The 25,364-nt window shown below is 37.3% G+C and overlaps 1 protein-coding gene across 3 annotated transcripts in view; it reads right to left on the bottom strand.

Moving 5' to 3' along the window:
• Positions 1–25,364, bottom strand: part of PIK3C2A (phosphatidylinositol-4-phosphate 3-kinase catalytic subunit type 2 alpha) — a 101,795-nt gene that overhangs the window by 61,911 nt on the left and 14,520 nt on the right. For all 3 annotated transcript variants that reach the window (XM_027581321.2, XM_027581319.2, XM_027581320.2), the window contains one exon: positions 7,725–8,856. In XM_027581321.2, the coding sequence (XP_027437122.1) occupies positions 7,725–8,798 (1,074 nt within the window). In that variant the 5' untranslated portion in view covers positions 8,799–8,856. The remainder of the gene's footprint in view (positions 1–7,724; positions 8,857–25,364) is intronic.

The raw sequence follows: 25,364 nt of genomic DNA on the forward strand, positions 1-25,364 counted from the left end.
AAATGTACTTTAAGTGTTATATGTATATATGTGTATGTATATATATGTATATGTTATATATATCAGTTACTATTTGGAACAAAGTTCATTACTTCCTTATTTGAATTTTTAAGCAGTTTTACAAAGAGACTTCACTAAGCTATTCAAATAGTTTACTACGTTCAGCTAGACAATGAAAATTATTTTGTTCAGTATTCCCTTTTGTTTAGGGGCACCTGGGTGGTTCAGTTGAGCATCCGACTCTTGATTTCCGCTCAGGTGATGATCTCAGGGTCATGGATGGAGCCCCAAGATGTGCTCCAAACCCAGAGTGGAGTGTGCTTGGGGTTTTCCTCTCCCTCTGCCCCTCCGCAACGAAATAAATAAAATCTTAAAAAAAAAAAAAGATTCCCTCTTGTTTAAAATTAATTATAGACATTCTGCCAATGGGGGGATATAAATGTTTATAATGTTAATACAGTTAACTTTTAGAAAGAACCAATACCCACAGAACTTTGCAAAGCCAGCTCTATTAAAATAATTTAATTCATTACTAAAATCTTTGCAATCTGCTCAAAGTAGTTAAATTTATAGCCATTAACTAAAAGTCTGATTTAAACTTAAGTTGCCGTAAGAGAGTTTTAAATTCTATGCTGCCTTTTCCTGGTATTGGTCACAAAAATTTGAACCAAAGCATTTAGATTATTATTAACAAAAGACACTAGAAGGAAACAGGAAGTAAGCTTGCTGAGTGAGAAGAAAAACACTCTTTTAACACAAAGCATAAAATTCTTATAGGAAATGAATACTTAAGCATGTAAAGTAATTATAAAGAATAGGCATTGCAATCTTATTTTCAAAAAAAACTATGAATCTCAGGGAAAAGTTTTTAAATAACTTTACAGGAACCATCATTATTAAATGGCTATTTGTAAGTTCCACTGTCAATATTTAACTATAGTACCTGCCTCCTTGAATTTTCTTCCTCATTGGTCCTTGTTCTATTTTCTGGAACAATGGACTTTATTTTTTTAAAGATTTTATTTATTTATTTGACAGAGAGAGAGAAAACGAGAGAGGGAACACAAGCAAGGGGAGTGGGAGAGGGAGAAGCAGGCTTCCCGCTGAGCAGGGAGCCCCGATGTGGGGTTGATCCCAGGACCCTGGGATCCTGACCTGAGCCGAAGGCAGATGCTTAACGACTGAGCCATCCAGGTGCCCTGGAACAATGGACTTTAAAATTAAGTTATAACTTGAACTTCTCAATTCACATCGAAAAATATAAACAGGATTTGATTAATTTTAACCTTTCTATAAAACTTTCAGCACCTGCTACCACTTGTCTGTTATAATCTAGCACAAGATGCTACTTACTGTAGCACAAAGGTAACATACTTTAATATACTGTGAAATTTAGTACATCACTATTTCATCTTTTTTAAAAGAATACTATCGTTTTCAGTTATTCTACTTCCTGAATTGGTTTGAGAAACTATGTCCAAAATACAAAACTTTAATTTTTTTTTAAAGATTTTATTTGAGGGGGGGAGGGGAGGGGGGGGGGAGGGGGGAGGGGGGGAGAGGGGGAGAGAGGGAGAGAGGGAGAGAGGGAGGGAGGGAGGGAGGGAGAGAGGGAGAGAGGGAGAGAGGGAGAGAGGGAGAGAGGGAGAGAGGGAGAGAGGGAGAGAGGGAGAGAGGGAGGGAGAGAGGGAGAGGGGGGGAGGGAGAGAGAGGGAGAGAGAGGGAGAGAGAGAGAGAGAGAGAGAGAGAGAGAGAGAGAGAGAGAGAGAGAGATCATGAGCAGGGGGTAAGGGTAGAGGGAAAAGCAGATTCCCCGCTGAGCAGGGAGCCCGGTGCAGGACTCAATCCCAGGACCCTGGGATCATGACCCGAGATGAAGGCAGATGCTTAACCGACTGAGCCTCCCAGGCACCCCCAAAATGCAAAACTTTGAAAGAAAAAAAAACCACTTCCTCTTACATGGGAACTTTCCAAACTTTAATTATTATTCCTGAAAGGAATCCCAGAACTCATCCAGTCTAACTGATGAGGGACAGAAGCAGAAAAATGTTCACCTTCAGCCCAGAAGGCTGACCGATACCTGCAGTTTTGATAAGATTGCTACATTCTTAAAGGGTCTCATGACTGCCTGTAAATCTCACCGATAATTAATATCAAACTGAATAAGCACCAGAGAAATATTATTTTTACGAGTAGAAATTCAAAGACATCTATGATTTAATACTCCCTGCATATCCCCTCCCCCTTGAGCACTAAGCATATAACCACCGGCTTCAGACAAGCTCTTTTTGCCCATGGGTCCTGTCCCCGTTCTAATTAAATAAACTAAGTTGCACCATGAAACATCTCAAGAATTCTTTCTTGTCACTCTCAACGATCCCACAACATAACCATCTTTATTTCATAAATGAAGAAACTCAGATCCAGAGAGTGACTAATCTCCAATTAATATTCTCTTCAAAAAAAAAAAAAATCTCTTCTCAGGCAAAACATTTCCAATCTTTTCAACAGTTCCTTAAAGGACATAGCTTCTAGATCCTGAAAACTGCAGTTGTCTCTTTTCAAGACACACTCTAGTTTGCCAGTGGCCCCTCTTAGAATGTGGTGCTCAAAATTATTAGATGGGATTTTAATAGAGCAGAATATAACGGAATGATTAACAACTGCATTCCTCAGCCAGGCTGCAGTTAAGACACCTTTAAGCCTGGGAAGGTAGCCTAAGCCACCTCAATTCAGAAATTGTGCCATTTAGCAAAGCTGTTGACATATACATTCTAGTAATCAAGCTCCAATCTGACTACTCAGCTGATCAAGTCATGTTATTTTTGCTTACCTGGCTTTGCATACTCATGTTTCTCATAAAGTTTGCTTACTCCTTTATCCTTACCCCCCCATACTTACACTTTTTATTTTTTTAACTAGGCTCCACACCCAGCTTGGAGCCCAATGTGGGGCTCAAACTCATGACTCTTAAGATCAAGACCTGAGCTGAGATCAAGGGTAAGACGCTCAACCGGCTGAGCCACCCAGGTGCCCCGCCCCATACTTAAAGCAAAATCTAACAGGTTTTTTTTTTTTTTTTTTAAAATTTATTTTATTTTTTTTTTTTTAAAGATTTTATTTATTTATTTGAGAGAGAGAGAGAATGAGAGATAGAAAGCATGAGAGGGAAGAGGGTCAGAGGGAGAAGCAGACTCCCCGCCGAGCAGGAAGCCCGATGCGGGACTCGATCCCGGGACTCCAGGATCATGACCTGAGCTGAAGGCAGTCGCTTAACGAACTGAGCCACCCAGGCGCCCCTAACAGGTTTTTTTAAAACTGATGCTTCAAAGCCTAGTTAATTCTTAGAGTCTGAGAAACTAGCAGCTCTCTGCAACTTGCATGTGATCTGATTTCCCAGCTTGCTAGGGTAACTTCTATCTTTAGGAAACTACCTATCCTCATTAGTCCTGCAAGATATTCTCTGAAAGCACCACAAATATGGAAAATATCAAGATGGTAATATGACAAGTATTAAAAATAAGGAGAAGATGTATGCACAGAGACAACGAAAGGTACATGGGTATCACAGTCCTGTCCCCACCAAAAGAAAGGGTGGAGAAAACAGGAGTTGAACTATAAGAGACCGGTCTAAAGAGGGGAAAAGGGAAAGGAAGCGGGGTTTTGTAACAAAAGTATTAACAACCTAAGTTGCAAAGAAACTATTTCCAGGTATTTTATTTTTATGTTTTGCTATTTGTCTTGTCATCTTCCCAATTTCACAGGCTCCTGAGGTATGAAGAAACTAAATTTAAAGTTACCTAATCAAGAGGTTCTAAATGCCAGTCCAAGAGAACAGGTTAGCTGCATCAGAATCACTTAGGGAAGGAAATTTTTGAAAAAAGTTATCTTTCCCCTCAAATTCCAAAATCTCACCTCCTCTTCCCACCCCCAAACATACAAAAATCAGGATTGAATAAGCCCAAACTCCTCTGCAGAGCACTGTGACATACAAGTTTGGGAAGCTGATTATTTCACGCATGTCTGACTATCTCCTGTAACAGGAAACTTATTACTTCCAAAATAGCATATTCTATTCATTAAGGGGGAGAAGGGTAAGAACGATTTTAGATTTTAGAGTCATTCGGATCTGAATGCCAGCTTTTCTTCTTACGAATAGTTCTATGGCCTTCTTAATTTCTAATGTATTATTACGGAAATTTTCAGACATACAAAAGGAGAGAGAGGAATATAATAAACAACCACGTATCCAACACCAGCTTCAATTATCAACATATAGCCAATCTCGTTGCATCTATAAGCACCCTATTCCCAGCTCCTCAATCTATTAAAACTATAAAGTAATTTATTACATTTCATTTGCAAATTCTTCAGTATACATCTCTAAAACATAAGAGCTCATTTAACTGCAATACCATTACATGAAAAAATTAATAATTCCTTAACTTTATTTTTTTTTAAAGATTTTATTTATTTGACACAGAAAGATAGTCAGAGAAGCAACACAAGCAGGGGGAGTGGGAGAGGGAGAAGCAGGCTCCTGGCTGAGCAGGGAGCCCGATGCAGGGCTTGATCCCAGCATCCTGGGATCATGACCTGAGCCAAAGGTAGATGCTTAACGACTGAGCCACCCAGGCGCCCCAATTCCTTAACTTCTTTACATTTCCTCAATTGTAAAATAGGTATCGGTTTTTCTGTCCTCATAGGATTCTTAGGTACTCTCTACTGTCTCTGTGACTGTTAAAAAAAAAAAAAAAAAGTGCAGTTTGAACATCTACACACAGATAAAAAGAATGTAGCTCTTTGGTTCTCAGTTCTGATCTTGGATCAGTGGACAGTAAATAATTCCAGTGGTCCAGAAACCTTAATTTAAGATGATAACCACAATTCATCTAGAATGGTAATCCCAGCTCAGCTGGAATAATGTTTCCCTTAGTGGATAAATGATTTTCCAATCCTGAGAAAGTTAGAATTTGAGACAGATAATGAAATAAACCAGTCATTTATAAATATTTTATTAAATTCAAGGTAATCTACGTATTGTGGTCACAATGCATATATTGTAGAGATGTGAATACATATGTACAAAGGTGTGATGCAAGGAGGATTATTGAAAGTAACCTGGATGCTCATTCTGAACTGAATGGACAATCAGGGGCTCTCTGTCTTCTACCAGTGGGAGGACTGAGCCTACACTTACCTCCCTACAGGACTATGAGCTTCCTTTTCTCTGATAGCAGAGACTGCAACTTTCCATAGCTCCAAGATCTCCATACATCTCCAAGTTCTAGGCAATTGCCCTTCCCAAACAACTCCTGAAAACAGCTGAAATCCCTAATTCAGACTACATGGTGTCAGGCACCATGCTCTCATGCTGTGATGCTTTACTGGTAAAAGGAGACCCATACTTGGGGAGGGATCTCTCCATTGGAATACTGACCCGAATTGAATCCAGCAGTGACCTGACCTGAGCAAGATGGGAGGATCAGGTGAACTAGTGCCTTTTTTTTTTTTAATTGAGGTAAAATTCACAGAACATAAAATTAGCTGTTTTAACTATTTAAAAATGTACAATTCACTGGCTTTCAGTACATTCACAATGTTGTGTGGTCATCACCACTATGGTAAGAACACTGAAATGGTCTAATTCTAGAACATTTTCATCATCCCCCCAAAAGCAATCATCCTCATTCCCACCTTCCCCCACCCCTAGAAAATACTGATCTCCTTTCTTTCTCTATGGATTTGCCTTTTCTGGACATATGATAAAATGAATCATACAATACATGGTATTTTGTATGTGGCTTCTTTCATTTATATTTTTAAGGTTCATCCATGTTATATACCAGGACTTCACTCTTTTTTTGTAGGTAATATTCCACTCATTCTATTCATCAGTTGATGGGAATTTGGGTTGTTTCCACTTTGGGGCTATTATGAATAAAGTTGCTATGAACAATCCAATTTTTAGAATGAGCAAAATGACTTAAGTAGACATTTCTCCAAAAAAAATATACAAATGGCCAATTAAGCACATGAAAAGATACTCAACATCATTAATCACCAAGAAATGTAAATCAAAACCACAACGATACCGTTTCATATCCATCAGGATGGCTATAATCCAAAAAAATGGAAAATAACAATGGCTGGCAAGGATGTGGAGAAAGCAACTCTCATACATTGTTGGTGGGATGTAAAATGGTGCAACCACTATGGGAAGCAGTTTGGTAATGCCTCAAAAAGCTAAACATAGAATTACCAGCAATTCCTCTTCTAGGTATACTCCCCCTCTGCTCCTGCCCTTTTTTTTTTTTTTTGATGACTCATGGCTTAAAGTTTCCCCTTCTCCTTTTAAATACTTTAGAAAATGATTATTTTGTAAAAACAAAAACCACAAGATGACAGAAATATTAAGAGAAAATAATTTGACATTATATTTAGGATTCCAATTTAAAATGTGTAATTAACTTGTGATTTTTGAAAGTATTAAGAGATGTGACTAAATTTGTAAATATTGAAAAGCTTAAAAGAACATATTCTTAGTGTGAGCTGTAGTCAAAATACACTTATAAAACACTGTATTAGTTAAGATTTTCCTCTTTTCTGATATCATCCAAAAATATCATCATCTATTTTTCTAAGTCTCCTTACTACCTGCTTCTTTCACCAAAATGGCTTTTCAAAGTCACAAGTCAAGATATACCCATCAAAAATCATGCAAAATTCGATTATTCGTGGGTGGGGGGAAGAAGATAACTGGGTGATGGGCATTAAGGAAGGCACGTGATGTGATGAGCACTGGGTGTTATACGCAACTGATGAACTGTTGAACACTACATCTGAAACTAATGGTGTACTATGTGTTGGCTAATTGAGTTTAAATTAAAAAAAAAAAAAATTCGCTTCTCCTTCCCTAAAGGCTAGTTGATTCCTAGTGCCTAGAGAGTAGTTAAGTGCTGATCTAATTAGCTGAATGCTATAATTCACATTAAGGGGAGAATGAGGCTTAAACATTCCCAAGATCCACAGATATTATAAGAGCAAAATAGAAAACTGCAATGATATACTGTATTTGCAAAGGAAAAGTCTAAACCCTGCTGCCTTTCTTCTGAGGGAAGAAGACATCCTTTCTCAGCTACCCTTAACTAATTTTTACAGATAGTAAGACAATATGAACTCAGCAACTACACCACATAGGCTATAGTTACATTCTTGACTTTCATCAATATAGGTGTTTAAAGAGAGTCCTCTAATGGCTTTTATTTCCCTCCCTCCCTTTCTTCCATTCATTCATTCATGGTTAAAATCAACAAAACATTATATGGGAAAATTTCCATAATGGGGTTAAAACCCAAAATTCCTTGTTTACCCTGAAAAATTAAAGAGATAATGAAGGGAAAGTAGGACCATATATAATGAGAGGACATGGAGAGACAGATAAAAATTATCTTAAATGCCTATCAGTGACAGCCAGATTCTTGATTAGAGGTTTTTTTTAAAATTTATAATCCTATTAAAAATATTAATAGCAACTAATTGTTCAATTGACCTAAACACATTTAATCCTTTCCCACACAATCTAAGATTCAGAGCACATTTAAGAATAAAGAAAACAAGATTCAAAATGAAAAATAGTTCTTTTACCTAATAAATTATATACTTAAAACATGAATTCTGTGTTATAATACTAAGTTTGAGAAGTTAATAAGAAAAGACTATACCTGAGATATTTGGCCCTGGACTTTTGTAAACTGAGTTGTTCGAATATTTAAAGACTGGCTTCTTGTTACTGTTGCCCCAGAAGATTTTCCATTCACCTTTCTTTCAAGGTGACAACTTGCTGGTGATCGCTCTTCAAGAAGAACAGCATCCCAAGGATCCTCTGCTAGTAAACCTGGAATATTTTTCTCTTCTTCATGGTCTAATACCTCCACATTGTCCACCTTAGGTTTACTTAGGGGATCCAAGTCTAACCAGTCGAATTTACTTATATCTTCAGACTTTGGAGATACCTGTAGATTGCTGACTGTTGCTTTTGAATTTGTGATCTCCAAATCAGTCCTTGCTTTTCCATTTTTTAAAAATTCTGATGTACTAGCTATTTTGTCAAACAGCTTTGCCATGTCAGGACTGACTACTGGATGATAGATAGGTAAGCTTCCTTGTGGATGAAAGGGTGTGGCAGGTGTCAAAGGGTATGAAAAATATGGAGACTGTCCTGGAAAAGTTAAATATATAGGTTCCGTGGACGGAAAAGTAGGCATTCTTGGATTGAAGCCATTTTGGAATGCAGTCTGTTTACTGCTATAAGTTGACTGATAAATAGAAGGTAAAGTATAAGTGGAAGGCCCAGATAATCCAGGTGGCCACTGTCCTCTCTGAATAGTAGGTCTAAGATAGACCTGTGTTGAAAATGAAGGGCTCAGAACAGGAGTAACTGGCAGAACAGGTGTTTTCCTAGTCTCGAAACTGTCATCCAGCAATAGTTTCTCAAGTTCAGCTTGGGTGAGCTTTTCTACATCAATATCTACTGCTCTTTTTTGGGTATCCGATTCAGGAAACACCATGAGATCATAATCCTGTTTGTTATAAACTTGTGCTTTCTGTCTGGTGTTGCTTGACAACTCAAAGCCTCTCTGATTATCAGTCACTCGTCTATCCTTTTGCAGTTTTGCTAAAGCCTCTGCTTCCATCTGTAATGCTTCTTCTTTGTCCACTTCTTTTGTTCTTGTTGGTTCCAGATGTGATGAACATTGCTTAAATCCATTATTGCTGGATATCTGAGCCATGTCCATTTAAAAGACCAAACCTTCCCTAATCTATTTTTTCTTGAAGCTTCCAAAATAGCAAAACCTATACATAAAAATAAACATAACACTCGATTAGATTTTTTTAAACACAAATAAATTTAGTTTGTAACTTACCTATGATTTAGGATTTAAAGCCACTTACAAATAAACAACCAAATCAAGCTAAAATGAACAGCTGTGGGAAATCTGGGTGAAGGAACATTTTTAAAATATCTTATACACTGCTGGGTTAAGGGATATGTTTAGACATACATGACTTTACCTCATTCCCTGACCTAACAGGAAAGCTAGCACTGTAAATGAACTCAAGAACCTTTCGGGGTGCCTGGGTGGCTCAGTAGTTAAGCCTCTGCCTTCAGCTCAGGTCATGATCCCAGGGTCCTGGGATCGTGCCCCACATCCAGCGCCCTGCTCAGCAGGGAGCCTGCTTCTCCTACCACTCCCCCTGCTTGTGTTCCCTCTCTCGCTGTATCTCTGTCAAATAAATAAATAAAAATATTTAAAGAACCTTTCATTTCAGGTGTCACAATGGCTGCTGTTAACCAACAGCACTTTTGGCAGGACTCTTGGCACAAAATGGCTAAGTGCTAGTCACATATTTTCAAGAGTCTGAACAGGGTTTACTGTTATGCAAACAGCAAGTCAAAAAGGTTTCAATCTTTTGCTATTTGTTAAATAACTCATAAGCCAATTAGCAATAAAAGTACTCAATATCTAGTCAATGAAATCAAGGAACTATTATCAAAACATCATATGAAAAACTGATTAAGGGTTTATAATATTCGACAACTATTAATGTATAATGTAACATAAATTAGAAAAATAAGAGTGTTAAAGCTACAAGAAGCTGCAATACTCCAACTCAAAGGTTAAATTACGGCTGAATTTGTCACAGTTTTGACCATGCTTCTATTGGATTATATGTAGTTAAGTCATTAAACTACTGGGGTACCTGGCTGGCTCAGTTGGTGGAGCATGCAGCTCTTGATCTCAGGGTTATGTGTTCGAGCCCCACATTGGGCGCAGAGTTTAAGAAATTTCTCCTTTTTAAATGGCTAAAATATTTATTTATAAATCAGAATAGTTCATTAAGCTTTCTCATTGATCAGTTCATAAAAATTTGCAGTCTTCTATTTAAGATAAACACAATTTAGATCAAAATTACTCTATGAATCAAGATAACCAATTAAAGGGTTAGTTAGCTACTGTGTAACAAGGCATATTTCTTGCTTCTAATCAGTATGATTCAGGGGTTAATTTTGGGTTCTGGAGTCACATCAGCTTGATTTAGGAAGCTATACGAGCTTGGGCAAGTGAAAACATTTCCACAAGCCTTAGTTTCCTAACTTTTAAAATGAAAGTATCCATCTCTAATATTATAAGGATTAAATGAAACAACGCAACTAAAAAGTGCTTATCATTGGCTTTGAGCATAAGCATTAAATAAATCACATTATTAATCTAACTGATTTGCGATTCACCTAGTTTGAACACCTAGAAATCAAGGGAGCTCCTACTTACATCCTTTTTCTAGCACAGTGCTTGTCTAAAGTATATAAGAAATAAAAGTTTAATGACAGGAGGTAGGGAAACACTCAAAGTGAATTCAAATTAATGTAACACAAATGAAAATCCTAAGTGTTGAGGTAATACTAATGAAAAAATTATTAGTGATGAGGACATAAAGAGATATTCAAGGAAGACAGCCTTTGCAATTCTTTTATACGACTATAGTTGAACTTCTGAGGCATTTCACTGAAAAGCTTTTCCAAATTTTTCCCTTCTGTGGGAGACTGCAAAACTAGGCACAATGTACACTTAAAATTTGTATACTTCATTGTATGTAAGTATTTCATCTCAAGGAAAAACTGTAAACATACTTTTACTAAATATACACAAACTACTTAGAGGAAAGTACTGATGTCTACTATTTACTCTGAAATTCATCAAAAAATAAGTTGGGACGCCTGGGGGCTCAGTCGTTAAGCGTCTGCCTTCGGCTCAGGTCATGATCCCAGGGTCCTGGGATCAGGCCCCGCATCGGGCTCCCTGCTCAGCAGGAAGCCTGCTTCTCCCTCTCCCACTCCCCCTGCTTGTGTTCCCTCTCTCGCTGTGTCTCTCTCTGTCAAATAAATAAAACTTAAAAAAAAAAAAGTTAATTAGCTGAGAGAGGGATAGATGGGTAAACAGGATAAAGCAAGTACAGGAAAATATTAATAGAACAATCTCGTTGGTAGGCATATAGGTATTCACTTTGAAATCCTTTCAACTTGGCTGCATGACTGAAAATTTTCATAAAATGCTGGATGAGGAAGAAGAGGTACAAATTCCTCCCATTCCAGTACACACTTCCCCTTTATAAAGTTACTTTGCTTCTCCTCCCATAAAGGGGTGGGGATTTTTGCTATTTCTCTACTTGATCTGAGCTGGCTCTGCGACTTGCTTTGACCAGTAAAGTATGAAAGAAGTGACACTGTGGGAGTTCCAAGTTCATGAGAGCCTGACTGCTTCAGTTCTTCCTTTTTTGAGAGCAGTCACTGCCATGTGAATGCTCACAGAGGATGAGAGAGCACTAGGAGAAAAAGGTCCAGCCGACTGTCATCACCAACCACCAAATGAATGAAGCCACCACCTTAGACCATTCATCCACAGTCTAAATGACCACATCCACATTAGTGACCCAAGGCAAGACCAGCAGAAGAAACCACCTAGCCTGAGTTCAAGCCAGACTGCTAACCCACAAAATCATTTTGGAATGGTTTGTTACATAGCAACAGATAACTGGTCAACCTTTTCTTATTTTTAGAAAGCAAAACTGAAGCCACTTAGCAATTTAACAGTAAATTTGTTTTAACTTCCAGAGCCACTACTACCATCTTCCTTCAAGTGTCCTCAGAGAATGAACAGTTCCCTTTTCCTTCCTAAATCTGTCCCCTTCTACATGATCCTTAATCCTGCTGAATTCCCCTACTTCTTTATCAGTGATTGCCTCCTCTCCATTATTTTCTCTTACTTGCTTCCGCTCCGCTGCCATAAAAATGCTCAAATTTTCTACATACCGAGGTGGAAAAAAATCTTAACATTCCTCTTTAGACTCCAGTAGCTTCCATTTTAATATTCTCCTTTCACTGCTAAACTTCTCAAATGAGTGACCCAGAAAGTCCTTTCTTTACTCATTCTGCCTTGGAAAAATTGTAACTGTCCTTCAGGGCCCAATTCAAATACAGCCACCTGTCTGAAGCTTTTCTTAAGCAGCTATTAGAAACTATCTTTTTAGCTCAAATAAAACTTTTATCTTAATTTTCATAGACTTTACGCTGTTTTTACCTCGTCAGTATCGTTTCTTCTGGTAGTAGAATCTGGAACTTCCTTTTTGGAACCTCACCTCCCTTTTGTCCCGTCTAGTTCAAACAGGCCTGGAACATCCTACTCCCCACTCTCCCACCCCCACCACACCAGAGGATCCAAGTCTGGCCAATTAGAGTTAATCCCAAGACTTCTGAAACTATCTGGAAAGGAAGCCTATCATTGAAGCTGCTAAACTTATGGGATGTAAGCCTGGCATTGTTGTGGCCACCTTTGCCTCCACTCACTGAAGAAGATGCTGCCCGAGAACGGATTCAAGCCAGAAGAGAGCAGAGCTATGATAAATAAAATGAAAAAATTTCTGGATATTACATTAAGTGTCTGGATCCAACCCATGTCCAAGGCCAGTCTTTTCATTTATGTAAGCCAATAAATTCTTCTCTTTGCTTAAGCTGGTTTTTAAAATTACTTTCTCCCATAATAACTAGAAACCTCTTAACACAGACTCTATGTCTACCCAACAGACGAATAAGCTTCTTAAGTGCAGAGACCTACTTTCTTTCTTCCCTACATTTAAAAGCACCCAGCTTAATTAATATGCAGCTTAATTTAGTGACCATGTGTTTTAAAGAAGCGAGTAAGAGCTATCAGACAACTTTGAAGAGATTTCAGATGGCACATGACTGGAATATATGATGGGAGAAATTAAGTTTAACTGCCTATTATTGAACGTCACAACACAGTCTATTTTTCACAAAATCAGATGGATTGGAACAAGACAAATTTTGCAAAGGGAAGAAGATACTGAACGGCAATTCATCTTCCACAAGCATATTGCCAATTTATTTAACCATTTTCCTGGCTACCATATTTGGTAATGATATGACATTGTTCTGAAAGAGGGAATCTGGATTTTTTTAAGTGAGTCTGAGATACAGTTTGTTCAATAGCAAATACACTTATTCTGAATATTTCAAATTAATGTTACCTCTTTACTGACAAAGGTTTAAATTGTTTGAAAAATACTTTAACAGTGAATGTGGCATTTTTTCACATCATCAATTCATTTGCTTGCTCTATTCCCAGTATCAACCCAAAGCAGTATATGCTAAAGTAAATTCAACTCTAAGTAGTAAGGGTAAGCTCTCTGTTAACAGTTGAATTACCATATTTTAGCTTCCCAAAAGATTATTATGCATGTATACTCAAATGGTATTAAAGGACTTAAAAGGTTGTCCAAAAATAACCCAGTGCTTCGGCTATTTTTCTGAGGCTGCTACACTGACATGCTCCGTTAATTTTTTGAAATAAAACACCATTTGATGACAAATATTTAGCAGGAAATAATTTCACACATGCTAATTCAAATGCAAACTTCAATGCTAATGTTCTCCTAATTCAAGCTGAGAAGACAATATAACTAGTTTTTGAATGATGATTGTATGCCATCTGCCAAAATGACCCAACATAGAGTAACCCAGTGATGATCACAAGGCTGGAGCTACTTTTAAATTCTTCAAAAGAGGGCAATTAAATTATTCAGTTAAACTTTGGGATACCATTTGCAGACCCAAAAGAATTAATTTAAAAGCTCTTGGCTTCTTCTGTGGTAGACATTCATTTACAATTTAAATTTAAATCTCAGAAAAAATACAAGTCAGTCCTGTTTCCCATCTCAATATTTTCTGATCTTAAAATTCAAGATAAGTAAAAAAAGAGAAATAATTTGAGTTCAACAATGCAAATATTTCTCGTCTAAAATGAAAATGAATCTAAAAGAAAATTAAATAATGGCACCCCATGGAACTGAATACTATGCCACCATTAAAAATAAAATTATTAACACTGCATAACCGTGGAAAATATTTGTTAAAACTGTAGCAAGTTTCTACATATCTCTATACATACACCTACACCTATATATGTTGTATGCATAGAGACATGTAGACACTAAATGCCAAACACTGCTTAAAGCAATGTGTTAATTTAATCCTCATAAATTATATTAAGTAGCTATTATCTCTAGTATACAAATGAAAAAAACTTCATACAAATTATATAATTTGCCCAAGTTCATAGTAGCTAGCAAGTGGTGAGAGAACTCAAATCCAGGCACTGCTAATTTACTGTATTTTTATGTTAACAGTTACCTTGAATAAGTGTCTAAACATACCTTATCCTGTATAAATACCAACTGTCTTCCTCAAGGCTAGTTACCTCATTCTGCATTAATAAATTTTATTGTTGTTTAATTCTATCATGAAGCAATTAATGCTAGTTATAACATGTGCCAATTTATTAATTTATTATCACATGACTAGCAAATTTATCATTTCAATGAGGATATGAATTCTTATTTTATTCTTCCTCTTTTCTACTCTACTGTAGTTGTTGAATGAATGTCTCAACAACTAGGGAACTTAAGACACTGTTCTTTTTATCAAAGAGAAGCTCAAATTCTGCAACAAACAAAAAAACAGACTAAAAGAGCTTATTTATTAGTAAGTCTAAAACTGGGACACCTGGGTGGCTCAGTCAGTTATGCATCTGTCTTCAGCTCAGGTCATGATCCCAGGGTCCTGGGATTGAGTCCCACATCAGGCTCCTTGCTCAACAGAAGGCCTGCTTCGCCCTCTGGCTGGCGCTCCCCCTGCTCGTGTTCTCTCTCTGACAAATAAATAAATAAAATCTAAAAAAAAAAAGCAAAAACTAAAACTAAAACTGAAAAATCATCTGGTTGAGTTTTGAATAAACAAGTGGGGCAGAAAAAATTATCTTGGAAACTAGGGGGTAGATGGCAACAGAAAACTAAAATTAGGAGAGGAGGAGGTACCTGGCTGACTTAGTCAGTCGAGTGTGTGACTCTTGATCTCAGGGTTTTGAGTTTGAGCCCCATGTTAGGTGTAGAGATTAAAGCAAAACTCTCAAATAAAATAAATAAAAATAGGAGAGGAGCTTCATCTGTTCTAAAAGGAAAAACTCCAGTAGACAAGATAATAGTCTCCTATCTCTATGATTCATGGAGGGAAAAAATTCATCTGACCAAAGTAACCAAGTACTTTGGTATTAGGCACTATACAACTTTGTAAAAAAAAGATAGTATGGAAGGGGTGCCTGGGTGGCTCAGTTGTTAAGCGTCTGCCTTCGGCTCAGGTCATGATCCCAGGGTCCTGGGATCAAGCCCCACATCCGGCTCCCTGCTTGGCGGGAAGTCTGCTTCTCCCTCTCCCACTCTCCCTGCTTCTGTTCCTGCCCTTGCTATCTCTCTAATAAATAAATAAAATCTTAAAAAAAAAAAGATAATATGGAAGAATGTCCAGGTGTTTGTTGCATGAGATTAGGTTAGCACTATTCAATAGGAATGGAATGCAAGCCACATACTGAATTTAAAAATTTTTACAACTACATTAATGGAAAGAAACACATGAAATTAATGATATACTTTATGTAATCCAGTATGTTCAAAATACTGTCATTTCTATAGGTAACCAATATAAAAATATGAATGGGACATTTTATCTTGTTTTATATTGTCTTCAAAATATGTTATATATTTTACATTTACACATTTCAAACTTAGACTTGCCGTATTTCAAGTGCTCAAAAGCCAAAGGTAGCTAATGGACAACTTACGGTTAGAATTTATAAGGAAAGGAACAAAATGCATTGTGAACAAACTCATTAATTTCTGGATGGTAAGGAAAAATTTATCTTCCCAAAGGGAAGTCATTTCTTCCCTCAAGTCAATAAAATATCTCTAATGTCTATTAGTTAATCTTCTGGGGAAGAAAAATTTTGTTTAAGTTCTGTAGACGACATATAGCCTTTTAACAAAGGTCTGCCTTACCATTCTTGATAAATTTTTCATTTTTAAAGTATACAATTTCTAATTTTCTACAAATAGCAAACTGTTAACATTTCATAGATAAATGTGTTTACAATCGACCACACAGGATTACAAAATTACAAAAAGATTAACTATTTAAGTATAGAGGGAAAAAAAAAGAATCATAAAGCCAAAATAACCTGTGGAATTCCTAGTTAACCTCAGCATAAAGAAGGCCATCCTAACAGGATTCAAAAGCTAGAAAGAGAATATACAAATATGTATATTTGTATATACAAAAAAAATTGTTTTTGGTAAACAAGCACCACATAATTTATTCATTTCTTCAATAAATATTTATTATTGGATGTATACTAGATGCTGAAAAGCAAAATAAAAATAACTTAATCATTAGGGGTGCCTGGCTGGCTAAGTCAGAAGAGCACATAGCTCTTGATTGCAAGGTCCTGAGCTGGAGCGACAGACTGGTGTAGAGATTACTTAAATAAACTTAAAAAAAAAAATTAACCATTAAAAATATCAATGAAAAACAATAAACTTGGGGTGCCTGGATGGCTCAGCCTGTTAAGCGTCTGCCTTCAGCTCGCTCAGTTCATGATCCCGGGTTCCTGAGATGGAGCCTACATAGGGCTCCCTGCACAGCAGGGAGTATACTTCTCCCTCTGCCTCTGCCCACCCTACTCATGCTCTCTCTCTCAAATGAATAAAATCTTTAAAAAATAAAATAAAATAAAGTTATACCTAATATACCAAATTGATAACACACAGAGAAAGAGAGAAAATACTCATCACACCAAAACTTGTAAAATACAGTAAGTAAAGGAAAATTTAGTGGTTTTTTTTTTAAGATCTATTTATTTATTTATTTGACAGTGAGAGGGAGAAAGGGAGAGAGGGAGAGAGCACAAGCAGGGGGAGCAGCAGGCAGAGGGAGAGGGAGAAGCAGGCTCCCCGCTGAGCAGTGAGCCCAATGTGGGGCTCCATCCCAGGACCCCAGGATCGTGACCTAAACCAAAGGCAGATGCTTAACCAACTGAGCTACCCAGGAGCCCCGAAAAATTTAGTTTTAAATGATACTAGAAAAGTGGAAAGGTTGAAAAGTGAATGAAATAAGTATCCATCTCATGAAATCAGAAAAATTACAGCAAAATAAAAGCAGAACAAAAGGAATAAAGATTAGAGAAGGAACTACTGGCAGAGGAAATATACAACAGAGAAGATTTAAAAAGCCAAAGTCTGGTCCTTTTGAAAATACCAGTAAGATATCTGGTGATGCTGATCAAGAAAAAATAAGACAAGAATAAACAATATCAAGAATAAAAAAGGGATGGGGCGCCTGGGTGGCTCAGTCGGTTAAGCAGTTGCCCTCAGCTCAGGTCATGATCCCAGGTTCTGGGATCAAGCCCCACATCGGGCTCCCTGCTCAGTGGGGAGCCTGCTTCTCCCCTGCCTGCCATTCCCCCTGCTGTGCTCTGTCAAATAAATAAATCTTTAAAAAAAAAAAAGAATAAAAAAGGAACATCCAAAAGATGTGGCAAGCATTAGAAAGATAATTAGGGGATGGCTCCAAGATGGTGGAGGAGTAGGAGACCTAAATTTTGTCTGGTCCCAGGAATTCAGCTAGATAGTTATCAAACCATTCAGAACACCTACAAACTCAACTGGAGAACGAAGAAAAGAATGGCAGCAATTCTATGAACAGAAAAGCAACCACTTTCTGAAAGTGTATATTTTTCTGGGGTCGTTGTTACCCTTTTAGCATTTTGTTCTCTCATTCATCTATTCTCCTTTGGACAAAATGACAAGACAGAAAAACTCACCTCAAAAAAAAAAAAAAAAAAGAATAAGAGGCGGTACCGAGAGCCAGGGACCTAATCAACACAGACATTAGTAAGATGTCGGAACTAGAATTCAGAAGGACGATTATAAAGATACTAGCTGGACTTGAAAAAAGCACAGAAGATACTAGAGAATTCCTTTCTGGAGAAATAAAAGAACTAAAATCTAACCAAGTCAAAATCAAAAAGGTTATTAATGAGGTCAATCAAAACTGGAAGCTTTAACTGCTAGGATAAATGAGGCAGAAGAGAGAATTAGTGATATAGAAGAGCAAATGATGGAGAATAAAGAAGCTGAGAAAAAGAGAGGTAAACAACTACTGGATCACAAGGGGAGAATTTGAGAGATAAGTGATACCATAAAGCGAAACATAAGAATCATTGGGATCCCAGAATAAGAAGAGAGAGGGGGGCAGATGGTATACTGGAGCAAATTATAGAAGAGAACTTCCCTAATTTGGGTAAGGAAACAGGCATCAAAATCCAGGAGGCACAGAGAACTCCCCACAAAATCAATAAAAATAGGTCAACACCCCAACATCTAATAGTAAAACTCACAAGTCTCAGAAACAAAGAGAAAATCCTGAAAAGAGCTTGGGACAAGAGGTCTGTAACCCAGAATGGTAGAAAACACTAGACTGGCAGCAGACCTATCCACAGAGACCTGGCAGGCCAGAAAGGACTGACATGATATATTCAGAGCACTAAATGAGAAAAATACGCAGCCAAGAATACTATATCCAGCTAGGCTGTCACTGAAAATAGAAAGAGAGATAAAAAGCTTCCAGAACAAACAAAAACTAAAATAATTTGTGAACACCAAACCAGCCCTACAAGAAGTATTGAAAGGGGTCCTCTAAGCAAATAAAGAGCCTAAAAGTAACAAAGACCAGAAAGGAAGAGAGACAATATACAGTAACAGTCACCTTACAGGCAATACAATGACACAAAATTCATATCTTTCAATAGTTACCCTGAATGTAAATGGGCTAAATGCCCCAATCAAAGACACAAGGTATCAGACTGGGTAAAAAAACAAGACCCATCGATATGCTGTCTGCAAGAGACTCATTTTAGACCCAAAGACACCTCCAGATTTAAAGTGAGGGGGTGGAAAAACTTTTACCATGCTAATGGACATCAAAAGAAAGCTGGTGTGGCAATCCTTATATCGGACAAATTAGATTTTAAACCAAAAACTATAATAAGAGTTGAGGAAGGACACTATATCCTACTTAAAGGGTCTATCCAACAAGAAGATCTAACAATTTTAAATATCTATGCCCCCAACATGAGAGCAGCCAATTAATAACAAAATCAAAGAATCACATCGACAATAACACAATAATAATAAGGGACTTTAACACCCGCCTCACTGGAATGGATAGATCATCTAAGCAAAAGATCAACAAGGAAATAAAGGCTTTAAATGACACATTGGACCAGATGGACTTCACAGATATATTCAGAACATTCCATCCCAAAGCAACAGAATACACATTCTTCTCTAGTGCCCATGGAACATTCTCCAGAATAGATCACATCCTGGGTCACAAATCAGGTCTCAACGGGTACCAAAAGATTGGGATCATTCCCTGCATATTTCTGGACCACAGTGATTTGAAACTAGAACTCAAACACAAGAAGAAAGTTGGAAAGAACTCAAATACATGGAGGCTAAAGAGCATTCTACTAAAGAATGAATGGGTCAACCAGGAAATTAAAGAAGAATTTTAAAAATTCATGAAAACAAATGAAAATGAAAATGCAACCATTCAAAATCTTTGGGATGCAGCAAAGACAGTCCTAAGAGGAAAGTAGATAGCAATACAAGCCTTTCTCAAGAAACAAGAAAGGTCTCAAATACACAACCTAACCCTACACCTAATGGAGCTGGAGAAAAGAACAGCAAATAAAGCCTAAACCCAGCAGGAGAAGAGAAATAATAAAGATCAGAGCAGAAATCAATGAAACAGAAACCAAAGGAACAGCAAAACAGATCAACAAAACTAGGAGTTGGTTCTCTGAAAGAATTAAGATTGATAAACTCCTGGCCAGACTTATCCAAAAGAAAAGAGAAAGGACCCAAATAAAATCATGAATGAAAGAGGAGAGATCACATCCAACACCAAAGAAATACAATTATAAGAACATATTATGAGCAACTATATGCCAGCAAATTAGATAATCTGGAAGAAATGGATGCATTCCTAGAGACATATAAACTACCAAAACTGAAGCAGGAAGAAATAGAAAACCTGAATAGACCCATAACCAGTAAGGAAATTGAAGCAGTCATCAAAAATCTCCCAACAAACAAAAGTCCAGGGGCAGATGGCTTCCCAGGGGAATTCTACCAAACATTAGAAGAATTAATACCTATTCTTCTAAAACTGTTCCAAAAAATAGAAATGGAAGGAAAACTTCCAAACTCGTTTTATGAGGCCACCATTACCTTGATCCCAAAACCAGACAAAGACCCCATCAAAAAGGAGAACTACAAACCAATATCCCTGATGAATATGGATGCAAAAATTCTCACCAAAATACTAGCCAAGGATCCAACAGTACCCTAAAAACATTATTCACCATGACCAAGTCGGATTTATTCCTGGGCTGCAAGGTTGGTTCAACATCTGCAAATCAATGTGATACAATACATTAATAAAAGAAAGAACAAGAACCATATGATCCTCTCAATAGATGAAGAAAAAACATTTAACAAAGTACAACATCCTTTCTTGATTAAAACTCTTCATAGTGTAGGGACAGAGGGTACAAACCTCAATATCATAAAAGTCATCTATGAAAAACCCACAGCAAATATCATACGCAATGGGGGAAAACTGAGAGCTTTTCCCATAAGGTCAGGAACACAGCAGGGATGTCCACTATCACCACTGCTATTCAACACAGTACTAGAAGTCCTACCCTCAGCAATCAGACAACAAAAAGAAATAAAAGGCATCCAAATTGGCAAAGAAGAAGTGAAACACTCACTCTTTGCAGATGACATGATACTTGATGTGGAAAACCCAAAAGACTCCACCCCAAAACTGCGAGAACTCATACAGGAATTCAGTAAAGCAGCAGGATGTAAAATCAATGCACAGAAATCAGCTGCATTTCTATACACCACCACCAAGACAGAAGTAAGAGAAATTAAGGAGTCGATCCCATTTAAAATTGCACCCAAACCCATAAGATACCTAGGAATAAATCTAACCAAAGAGGAAAAGAATCTATACTCCGAAAACTATAGAATACTCATGAAAGAAATTGAGGAAGACACAAAGAAATGGAAAAACGTTCCATGCTCATGGACTGGAAGAACAAATATTGTGAAAAAGTCTGCTACCTGGAGCAATCTACACATTTAATGCAATCCCTATCAAAATACCATCAACTTTTTTCAAAGAAATGGTAGAAATAATGCTAAAATTTGTATGGAACCAGAAAAGACCTCGAATAGCCAGAGCAATGTTGAAAAAGAAAAAGCAAAGCTGGTAGCAACACAATTCCGGACTTCAAGTTCTATTATAAAGCTGTCATCATCAAGACAGTATGGTAATGGCACCAAAATAGACACATAGATCAATGGAACAGAATAGAGAGCCCAGAAATGGACCCTCAACTCTATGGTCAACTAATCTTCAGCAAAGCAGGAAAGAATGTCCAATGGAAAAAAGACAATCTCCTCAACAAATGGTGTTGGGAAAATGGGACAGCCACATGCAGAAGAATGAAACTGGACCATTTCCTTACACCACACACAAAAATAGACTCAAAACGGTTGAAAGACCTAAATGTGAGACAGGAATGCATCAAAATCTTTGAGAACACAGGAGCAAAACATTGCCAAAGGCAAGGGAAGCAAGGGCAAAAATGAACTAATGGGACTTCATCAAGATAAGAAGCTTTTGCAAAGCAAAGGAAACAGTCAACAAAACCAAAGGACAACCGACAGAATGGGAGAAGATATTTGCAAATGACATATCAGATAAAGGACTAGTATCCAAAATCTATAAAGAACTTGAACTTGGATCAAACTCAACACCCAAAGAACAAATAATCCAATCAAGAGATGGGCAGAAGACCAAACAGACATTTCTGCAAAAACATCCAAATGGCCAACAGACACATGAAAAAGTGCTCAACATCACTCGGCATCAGGAAAATCCAAATCAAAACTTCAATGAGATACCACCTCACACCAGTCAGAATGGCTAAAATTAATAAGTCAGGAAACGACAGATATTGGCGAGGATGCGGAGAAAGGGGAACCCTCCTACACTGTTGGTGGGATGCAAGCTGGTGCAGCCACTCTGGAAAACAGTATGGAGGTTCCTCAAAAAGTTGAAAATAGAGGTACCCTATGACCCAGCAATTGCACTACTGGGTATTTACCCCAAAGATACAAATGTAGTGATCCAAAGGGGCACGTGCACCCCAATGTTTATAGCAGCAATGTGCATTATAGCCAAACTATGGAAAGAGCCTAGATGTCTATCAATAGATGAATGGATAAAGGAATGGAGTATGTATAGACAATGGAATATCATGCAGCCATCAAAAAATTGAAATCTTGCCATTTGCGACAATGTGGATGGAACTAGAGGGTATTATGCTAAGCGAAATAAGTCAATCAGAGAAAGACAAGTATCATATGATCTCACTGATAGGAGGAATTTGAGAAACAAGACAGGATCACAGGGGAAGGGAGGGAAAAATGAAACAAGACGAAACCAGAGAGGGAGACTCTTAATCTCAGGAAACAAACTGAGGGTTGCTGGAGTGGAGGGGGGTGGGAGGGATGGGGTGGCTGGGTGATGGACACTGGGGAGGGTAAGTACTATGGTGAGTGCTGTGAATTGTGTAAGACTGATGAATCACAGACCTGTACCCCTGAAACAAATAATACATTATATGTTAATAAAAAAAATTTAGAAAAAAAATTTTTAAAGAATATTAGGATATTAACAAGTTTAAGGAAATAAATTTTAAAATGTACACCAATTCCTAGAAGACAGTAACTTACTAAAACTGACTGAAATAGAAACATAAAGTTGAATAATCTTATAACCACTAAAGAAATTGAATTAGCAGGGGCGCCTGGGTGGCTCAGTCGTTAAGCGTCTGCCTTCGGCTCAGGTCATGATCCTATGGTCCTGGGATCGAGCCCCACATCAGGCTCCCTGCTCAGCCAAGAGCCTGCTTCTCCCTCTCCCACTCCCCCTGCTTGTGTTCCCTCTCTAGCTGTCTCTCTCTGTGTGTCAAATAAATAAAATCTTTGGGGGGGGGGGGAAGGAATTGAATTAGCAGTCAAAAATATTTTCAAGACGGCTTCACTGGCTTTATGTAAGGAAGAAACAATAATCTTTCACAAACTCTTCCAGAGAACAAACAAGAAGGTATGCTCCCCAAACTTTTTATGAGACTACTATAACTGATAACAAAACCAGGCAAGGAGAGAAAATTACAAACCAATCTTACTCATGAAATACATTATACAAAAAGTCCTAAACAAAATAGCAAACCAAACTTAGCTGTAAATACAAAATTCAATTTACCACATCAATAAAGAATTAAAATAGAAAAAGCATATGTTCATCTCAATAGATATTCTTAGCCAAGTACGAACAGAAGGGAAGTTCCTTATTTGACCGTGAGTAGCAACAAAAATCATACCTAATGATAAAACCTTGAAAGCTTCCCCCTTTGACCATGAACAAAAACGAGGATGCCCACAATCACTTCTATTCAACACCTGATAGACTCCTAGACAGCACAGATAAGAAAAAGAAAACTTAGGGTCAAAAGGAAGAAACAAAACATTATGCAGATAAAGTAAAAATTCCAAAGAATATGTAGATAATAGCAATGCTAGATTTTAGCAAGATTATTGAAAATGATTCTAATATATAAAAATCAATTGTATTTCTATACACAACAAATGGTTAAAAAAGGCCATTTTCAACATGATAATATTTACAGTAACACACAAAACCCACTAACGCAATACATGTAAGAAGTTGTGGGGGAAATTATAAAACTTTACTGACAAATACTAGGAGTATCTGAATGTAAGGGATATTTTTCCATGTTTACAAACTTGAAAACTTAATTTTATGAAGATGTCACCTCTCCTAAAATAGATCTATAGGCTTGATGAAATCCCAATCAAAATTCAACAGCTTTTAAAATAAAATTTGACAAGGTGATTCTAAAATTTATTCAGTAACCAAAATGGCCAAAATAGCCAAAACCCTCTTGAAAAAGAACAAGGTGGGAAGATTTGCTCTACCCAATAAAGACTTATTATAAAACTAATTTTATTTAAGGTAATATGGTATTTATGCAAGAAGAGATAAATCTAATAAAGAACAGGCTAAGAGGTCAAAAACAGAAACACACCTGCACAGACACCTGATTGAAGACAAGTGGTGTATCAGAGCACAGGGAAAGAACTGTCTTTAACAATAAATGAAGCTACGACAAATAAAGGGAATATGAGATGGGTTCCTACTTCCCTCCTTAAGCAAAAATCGACTCAAGGCAAACCAAACGTCTAACTGTGAAAGGAAAAACCAGAATTAGAGAAGGGAAAAATTTCTTAAGACAGAAAGCACTAACCACAAGAGAAAAAATAAATCTGACTATAATCCACAACTTTTATTTATCAAAAGACACCAAAGAGGATGATAAAAACAAGCCACAGAAAGGAAGAGATCTTTAACACATAACCAAAGGACTCAAATCCTAGATAAATAACTTCTACAAATTAAAAAGAAAGATAATCATAAGAACCTTCAAATAACATTACCCACCACAGTCCCTAGTAGGAACTAACCTGGAAGTAGTCATTAGCTCAATCTCTAATTCCGCTCTCATCTCCAGAGGTTGGGGAGGTGGGGGGTGAAACTGAAGGTTCCAATCCTCTAAACATGCCTCAAGTCTTTAGGGTGACCAGCCCCATTCTGAAACTATCTAGGGATCTCTGACACTATTAATCTCATTAGCATACAAAAGAAACTCTAGAAATTCCAAGGGCTTTAGGAGTTGCATGACAGGAACCAGGCACAAAGACCAAATATTTATTTTTTATTACATCAGAGTTCCTTCAGTGGAATTCTATCCAGTAATGCCAATGAACTACAGCTATAAGAAAAAAATGAGTAAAACGCAGAAACATGACAAGCACATGGACACAAAAATACATACAATGATTCCATTCACATAAAGTTCAAAAACATGGGCGCCTGGGTGGCTCAGATGGTTAAGCGTCTGCCTTCAGCTCAGGTCATGATCCCAGGGTCCTGGGATTGAGTCCCATATCGGGCTCCCTGCTCCTTGGGAGCCTGCTTCTCCCTCTGCTTCTCTCTCTCTGTCTCTCATGAATAAATAAATAAAATCTTAGGGAAAAAAAGTTCAAAAACATGAAAAACTATATTGTTTAAGAATGCTTACATAAAGGTAAAACTGTGAAGGAAAGGAAAGGATTCTCAAAAGTTAGGACAGTGGTTACTCATGGAGGGAGGCAGAGATTCATGACCAAGGATA

This window comes from Zalophus californianus, chromosome 11 (assembly GCF_009762305.2).
Source record: "Zalophus californianus isolate mZalCal1 chromosome 11, mZalCal1.pri.v2, whole genome shotgun sequence".
Classification (NCBI taxonomy): domain Eukaryota; kingdom Metazoa; phylum Chordata; class Mammalia; order Carnivora; family Otariidae; genus Zalophus; species Zalophus californianus.